At 45.0% G+C, this 8371-nt stretch overlaps 1 protein-coding gene across 1 annotated transcript; it reads left to right on the plus strand.

Annotated features, from left to right (window-relative positions):
• The first annotated feature begins 236 nt into the window (after positions 1-236).
• Positions 237-8075, plus strand: LOC115169529 (leucine-rich repeat-containing protein 52). Its single transcript, XM_029725234.1, has 3 exons — positions 237-573; positions 964-1594; positions 7448-8075. Exons 1-3 carry the CDS (start codon positions 517-519, stop codon positions 7792-7794), a joined length of 1035 nt encoding a protein of 344 aa, XP_029581094.1. The 5' UTR covers positions 237-516; the 3' UTR covers positions 7795-8075.
• The last annotated feature ends 296 nt before the right edge of the window (positions 8076-8371 follow it).

Below are 8371 nucleotides of genomic sequence, written 5' to 3' on the forward strand. Positions count from 1 at the left end.
TATTATTAAACTGAGATAAATAGAGTATTATGTTGGGTCATTATAGTGTCACAATTGGCTACAACTTAGGCATTCTATTTCTAGAACGCTTTGGGTACATTGATAGAATTAGGTAACCTCTTCTAGTTTTTGTGACAACTTGACTCCAGTTGTTTATGCTTTCTTGAGCTCCTCTCTCTCCCTACACACTCAATGCAACGCGTGAGCAGTGAGCACACCACAAACCGCCCACCTTCTCATTCGTGGCTCAGTTTCAGAGAAGGCAGTCACTCCACCACGCTTGCAGGATACCAAAATACCATTATAACACTTGGCTACGACCAATGAACTCTCCTGCATAGTGAGTTCAAATGGCAGTTGTTACGCAACAATTATTGATACTGGAGGAAAAATGTTCTAATCTACCAAATCGAATACCAGAGAATTGAAACTGAGGGGAGACCTCGGGCGTCTTGAGTCCTGCATACCCACTATAATGAATACGCGCGAAAACCCAAACGTAAGGCGACTCTCGGAATGAACTACAATGACAACTTGCGAGGACAAGTGGCCAACAACAAACCTCAATATCAGGTAACAATAATTGGATCATTTTAAATAGGCCTGGTTAATAGCATTAACATTAACTGATAACTGTCAGAGGACATATGCTATCAATGAAGAATGCGACGGCTTGCCCACTGGGCAAAAACTGGTTGAATCGACGTTTTTTCCATGTCATTTCAACCATAAAATTATATGTGATGACTTTGAATCAACGTGGAAAACTGACTGGATTTGCCAAAAGTCATCAAACATAAGGGGATTTCGTAATCAAATGACATGGTGACTTTTTTGTGGATTTCACTTACCAACCAAATGTAAATCAAAACTAGACGTTGAACTGACGTCTGTCCCCAGTGGGTGGTTTGTACAAACGGAATTGATGAAGCCCTTGGCGGTGTCATGTGTCTTGCCCCGCAGCCCAGCGCGCAATCCTTGCGGCTCATCATTCTGCTGATCCTCGTCATGGGGGTGGCCCCGTCCCCGGCTCTGACGGCGGGATGTCCGGCCCGCTGTGTGTGCGATGACCAGCTGGTGGTCCAGTGCGCCGGGCAGCACCTCACCACCTTCCCCACCGAAATGCCGCTCTCCACGCGGCAGCTCATCATCTCCAACAACCGCATCATTGAGCTACCACCGCTTCAGCTCAACTACCTGTCGGACTTGGTGTATTTGGACTGTAGCAACAATTCACTGACGGAGATTTCGGAGTCCACTTTCGGGAACCTGCGGAAACTTGCTTACCTGGATTTGTCTTTCAACACCTTGACGCGGATAGAGGACAGGACGTTCGGGCCGCTGTCTAGCCTCGTGATGCTGAGGATGACGGACAACCCCGGCCTGTCGGACATTCACCCAGACGGTTTCGCGGAGAACTCGGCGCTGCAGGTGCTGGACGTGAGTAGAAACAACCTGACGGTGCTCAACATCAGCTCTCTCATCGGGCTGCCCACCCTGCGCTCTGTCGGCCTCAGTGGGAATCCCTGGAGCTGCGACTGCGACAATGAAGACCTCTGTCTTTGGATCCACATTGAGGGATTCAAGTTTCAAGGTAAAACTGTATACGCTTTCATAGAGAAATCCACATCCAGATAGAATATGGAACTATAACATTTTATCTATTCTTTGTGGTTACATATTTGACCAACATTGACATTGTGCATGTTCATTTATACAGTCATTTAAAAAAAACTTGTCCTTTCCTGGGATTTGAACTCACAACCTCTTAGTTCACAGCAAGCCAATCTTCCTGCTACACCACCATGTCTGTGTCAGTTATCAGTTAATCTGACTATTCTCTCATCATTGATTTGATTTACTTATTTACTTATTTTAGGGTGTTCACACTCCTGAAGTGCTCACTGAAAGCATTTCACTTTCACAACCACATGCTGTGTTTTAAGCTATGAGCTCAGTCCCTTTGATCGCCACTATCAGCCGTCTGGATCTCATCTGTTTCGAGAGGCACCATCTGTCGTTGTCTCAGCAGTTTAGAAATAAGCTGCTGATTTATGGGAAAATCTCAGGTTCTTCAGTGGGTTCTTCTTCAGGACTCTGAGCCTGATCTTCTTGTTTGGTGCACAAAGTGCAATTTGGATCTCCTCAATACGTGTTTCATTATGAATTCATGAATGAGGTCTACTACACCTCAACATTAAGACATTTAAGAGGGTTATAAAGTTTAGGGTCATGTATAAAAATGCCCAGTTGCACCTTATTTTGGCTACCATGGCTAGAAAAATAGATCTCAGTGAGTTTGAAAGAGGGGTCTCAAATTAGCATAGGGGGTTTTAAAGTGTGTGTGTGTCTCAGTCACCAGATCTCAACCCAATTTAACACTTATCTGAGATTCTGGAGCGGTGCCTGAGACAGCATTTTCCACCACCATCAACAAAACACCAAATGATGGAATTTCTCGGGGAAGAAAGGTGTCGCATCCCTCCGGTAGAGTTTGCAGACACTTGTAGAATCTATGCCAAGGCACATGGAAGCTGTTCTGGCTCGTGGTGGACCAACACCCTATTAAGACACTTTATGTTGGTGTTTCCTTTATTTTGGCAGTTACCTGTATTTCTTTACTGCATGCATTTCATGCGCAGTTGCCTGCATCACGGGGTCTAGGATAAGTTTTGAAACAGGTGACAGTGGAGGCTAAACCTAACAGCAATTGTAGACGATCAAATAACACACGACCGAAATGAGAGACGTACTGAGGAACCTTTCTCTTATTCCTTCATTCACGCATGCAATTAAGGCCTAATCCCAAAACCCACAGTGTCTAGACGTGAAATGAGTGTCCACCTGCACATGCCCCACCAACCGGAAACACTTCAATCAACAAACTACACTGAGTGTACAAAACATGAACACCTGCTCTTTCCATGACATCGACTGACCAGATGAATCCAGGAGAAAGCTACGATCCCTTATTGATATCACTTGTTCAATCCATTTCAATCAGTGTAGATGAAGGTTAAAGAAGGATTTTTAAGTCTTGAGACAATTGAGACATGGATTGTGTATGTGTGCCTTTCAGCGGGTGAATGGTTAAGCCAAAAAATGTAAGGGCCTTTGAACGGGTCATGGTAGTAGGTGCCAGGCGCACCGGTTTGTGTCAAGAACTGCAACGCTGCTGGGTTTTTCCACACTCAACAGTTTCCCGTGTGTATCAAGAATGGTCTACCACCCAAAGGACATCCAGCCAACTTGACACAACTGTGGAAAGCATTGGAGTCAACACGGGCCAGCATCCCTGTGGAACGCTTTTGACACCTTGTAGAGTCCATGCCCCGTCCAGTTGAGGCTGTTCTGAAGGCAAAAGGGGGGCGGGAGGTGCAACTCAATATTATGAAGTGTTCTTAATGTTTGGTAAACTCAGTGTATATGCCTATATGTAACGAACGTGCCTCACGGAACCACGCTCATGTGATCAGTAACCTTGCCTTAGACTTGAACACTTCAGTTAGTGCCTTAGGCCTTTAGCTCAATCGACTAACAGTCTTGTTGTGCGCAATAGACTTGGGTTCAAGTCCAGTCGGTTACACTATGCAACAACATTTGTTTTGAATAAGGCTTGATTCTTTTTCTGTTGTATTCTTGTATCTTGACAGATTAATGTACTGTACATCAGATTTTGGCTTTGTTCAGTTTGGAGTGGTCTTCCCTGCTTTTTTAGGATGTGTCAATACACAAAAGGGTAGCTACAGTTGAAGTCAGAAGTTCATATACACCTTAGCCAAATACATTTGAACTCAGTTTTTCACAATTGCTGACATTTAATCCCAGTAAAAATGCCCTGTCTTAGGTCAGTTAGGATCACCACTTTATTTTAAGAATGTGAAATGTCAGAATAATAGTAGAGAGAATTATTTATTCCAGCTTTTATTTATTTCATCACATTCCCAGTAGGTCAGAAGTTTACATACACTCAATAGTATTTGGTAGCATTGCCTTTAAATGGTTTAACTTGGGTCAAACGTTTGTGTGAATTTTGGCCCATTCCTCCTGACAGAGCTGGTGTAACTGAGTCAGATTTGTAGGCCTCCTTGCTCGCACATGCTTTTTCAGTTCTCCCCACAAATTGTCTATAGGATTGAGGTCAGGGCTTTGTGATGGCCGCTTCAATACCTAGACTTTGTTGTCCTTAAGCCATTTTGCCACAACTGGAAGTATGCTTGGGGTCATTGTCCATTTGGAAGACCCATTTGCGACCAAGCTTTAACTTCCTGACTGATGTCTTTAGATGTTGCTTCAATATATCCACATTATTTTCCTACCTCATGATGCCATCTATTTTGTGAAGTGCACCAGTCCCTCCTGCAGCAAAGCACCCCCACAACATGATGCTGCCACCCCCGTGCTTCACGGTTGGTATGGTGTTCTTCGGCTTGCAAGCCTCCCCCTTTTTCCTCCAAACTTAAAGATGGTCATTATGACCAAACAGTTCTATTTTTGTATCATCAGACCAGAGGAATATTGTTGGAAAAATTACTTTTGTCATGCACAAAGTAGATGTCCTAACCAACTTCCCAAAACTATAGTTTCTTAACAAGAAATTTGTGGAGTGGTTGAAAAACAAGTTTTAATGGCTCCAACCTAAGTGAACTTCCGACTTCAACTGTATTTATAGTGCATCTCGCTGAGCAAGAGCCTGTCACACCATGATACACTTACTAACAGGCATCCCCCATCAAACGCGCACACAGACCAGCTAATCATCCTCTCCTCTGCAGCTCAGGCAGAATCCTAAACTAGTCCTGTAAGAGCTCTTCTACTTCCTGCTGCTTATTGCCTTTGTCTGCTTTCATTTGGAGCGGAGTCCCTTCCAGTCACAGCTTCCAGAAAGGGAGAACACACACATGCACGCACACAGGGGACTCGATCCAGGGGGGGTACTGTATAAAGCAGATGGACAGAAGGTGTATAGAGATGCCGTGTTTTTGATCGTCACCATCAGCCGTCTGGATCTCACCTGTTCTGAGAGGCACCGCCTGTCGTTCTCTCAGCAGCTTAGAAATAGTGCATTGATAGAAGGAAGAAGGGAAGAAAAACTCACAGAAGGAACTAACAGATTCTCCACTGCTGTCTCGCCTCCTGAAGATTAGCATACTGCCTGTAGTTAGTAGTTATATACGGAGAGACGCTAGGAATAGCGTGGTGTGCGGACGGGACGGGGAGAGGAAGCCTCTCCTTTGATGTCGGCCACAAAGGGGGGTGAGAGGGTGGCCCGGGGGCTTCCATGCCTTGGGGAGAGAATGAACTCTAGCTAAGTAGAGGAAGTGGAAGGAGTACTTCATGTTCACTGGGAAGAGGAGGGTAGCGTGTTGTATTATTGAAAGCAGTGCTACTGTAGTGGTGTCAGAAGGTCTGAGGCTAGCTAGATCAGAGGACAGTTCCAAGTGTCGTGCTGTGTGTGTCACGCATCTGTGCTGCTAAAATCTGTTTCTAAACTCTCAGGGCATCTGAAGGCAAAATGGAATGTGTTTGGAGGCAACAGGAAATCTAAGCCTGTCTCTGTTGTTTATCCCTTATCCCGAACTCCATTAGTAGTTATGTACCCCCTTATTTAAATAATCAAAGAAGGAGAGCAAAGGGTCAGTTGTGATGTAGGCTAAGACAAATCATGAATATATGGTGTGGATTTCTACAATGGAACACTAAGTAGTCATTTGATGTAAATCGGATATATTATGGCCTTTCCCTTGTGCTATTCTGTTTCAGTACATATCATTGTCTGTAGCTCCATTCAGATTTCTACTTGAGGATTTGAAATGTCTCTAAAGTGAAACTAGCACAACATACTGTGTGTCTCCATTTCCTCACGTCCATACATGCACAATGTATGGACAAAGCCTGCCTGCACAGGTTCTGTTGGGCAAAATAAGTCAGAGCAAAGTCTGCTGGCATGAAATACAGGACAGAGCAGAGCCAGCCAGTCAGCCAGGCAGCCAGGCAGAAAAAGCTAAAGTTGTTTGATCTCATCCCGAGAGAGATCCCCCCCCAACACAAAAAGCTGCGAAAACAAAAGCAAATTAAAGCGTGTCCTTTGAAATTCTCTAACGCTATGGGTATTGCAAGCACATTCCAGGCATTTTTCTTCTGAAATATTACCCCTAACAAACGGGGACTTTTAGAGGATACCCAGGCAGCCATACACACAGTATTAGCATCATTAGATCGATAGCATCTGTTATTCGACCAACGTACTAAATCAAACTATTTGCATCCCAAAACACATTTCCTCTTCCCCCGCACGATATGTGTCACCTGTCAGTCAGGTGTTTGAAGCTACAGAACAGCAGTTCCCTGTTCTGCCATTCAAAACAAACATCCCCTTTTCTATTGAGATTCATGAATTCTGAGTGAGTGAGGGACTTAGTCATGATCCAACTAGGAGCCTGCTGGAGCCAGGCAGCTTAGAAAAGGAAAAGCCATGCTAACTGTACCGTACGAGTCAGACACAAAAGAGAATTACCCAGTGAAATCCAGAGGGGCTGAAATGTGCTTGAATTATTCAAAAGCCTTGGAGTTGGTGTAATGTAATATCAACGTAACAACACGCCAATAGCAGGCTGTCACTCCTATTCGGTTATTTTCTGATAAGGGAAACAAATCAACGTTTATTGGTCGCATACGCAGTTTTGCAGATCTATCGCAGGGGCAGCAGCTTGCTTATGTTTCTATGTCCAACAGTGGAGCAATATCTAGCAATAAAAAATGATTTAGCAGGTACTGTTTTCTTACATGGCAGTTTTTATTATAGCTGCAAATGGGAAGATATTTCAGTAGGGAGTGCGTGTGTGTGTGTTATCCATCTCTCATGAAGGTTATGTAAAACTATATAATGTAATGTGTTTGAATTATTCAACAGGCCAGAGATCTCTATTTGATGAAATATAATATTGATATCCCCTTCCCTGGGTGGGTAACCTACGCGCTCCCCAACACTGGCAACACTTCAAAGAACATTTCCATCATTATTATGTGTACGCAGAGTGCTGACTAATGCATCGGACTTAGAATATTTCCCACGTCAGCTTTTATAGAGAAAAACAAACTACTACTGTTGTCTTAACCTTAGCAGGCCTAGTCCTAAGAGTAATGCTCAAGTTAGGGTTAGGGAATTGATTATAATAATGGTGTCAGTTAGTCGTTCTTGTTTTGGTAATACTGTATTTGCTCAGTACTAATTGCAACGACTACTAGGGCCTGGAAAAACAGTCTGCACTTGTGTAGCCTATAACTAGGACCTAGAGTTTTTACTGGTCAGGTGACATGCTAAAGAAAACCTCTAATCATTACAGCTAGTGATTGGCTTTTACTGCTGTGCCACCAATGCAAGTTCTAGTATGATTTACGTAAGTAATGTCATTAACCCCCACCTGTGCTGTGTTCTCTCTTCCAGACGAGGGCCAGACGGTGTGCGGTGGTCCTCCTGACCTGCGGGGGCAGCGTCTGGGTGAGCTGGGGCTGCAGCTGCGGTCGCGGTGCCACCAGGGCCTGGGATCTTGGGACTACCTGTTCTTCGTCGCCATCGGCTTCATCATCTTCGCGGCGGGCACGGTGTCGGCGTGGGCCATCGGGGTGGTCATGGTGCTGTACGAACGCTACGTCAAGAAGAAGAGCGAGCAGATGGACCCCGAGGACGAGGTGGAGCAGGGCGCAGGACCTGGCACGGGGAGCGGGGGTCGTCACGATGCAAATCCACATGGCAATGGAGGTTTGAAAAACACTGGTCACATGGTGGTTTGACTCCCCCCTGTAGCCCCCCCCCCCCCCCCTTCCGGCTGTGCCTCGGAACCCACAGAATTACAAAACCTGTGATGTCATAGGATGGCAGAGATTAAGAAGAAACTTCAAAGTAGAGCACACTGGGATTTCTATTGACTCCCTTGTAAAAGACAAACGAGAGACAACACAGAGATGTGCCTGACTGTCATTGAGATTGAGAGTTGAATGGTCATAGTCATATACACTGAATGTACAAAACATTAGGAACACCTTCCTGATATTGAGTTGCACCCCCTTTGGCCCTCAGAACAGCCTCAGTTCGTCGGGACATGGACTCTACAAGGTGTCGAAAGCGTTCCATAGGGATGCTGGCCCGTGTTGACTCCAATGCTTTCCACAGTTGTGTCAAGTTGGCTGGATGTCCTTTGGGTGGTAGACCATTATTGATACACACGGGAAACTGTTGAGCGTGAAAAACCCAGCAGCGTTGCAGTTCTTGACACAAACCGCTGCGCCTGGCACCTGCTACCATGCCCCGTTCAAAGGCACTTAATGTGTATGTGTGCCATGTCTATGTGTGCCATTCAAGTTCTGAATG

This window comes from Salmo trutta, chromosome 31, assembly GCF_901001165.1.
Source record: "Salmo trutta chromosome 31, fSalTru1.1, whole genome shotgun sequence".
In the NCBI taxonomy this organism is placed as follows: domain Eukaryota; kingdom Metazoa; phylum Chordata; class Actinopteri; order Salmoniformes; family Salmonidae; genus Salmo; species Salmo trutta.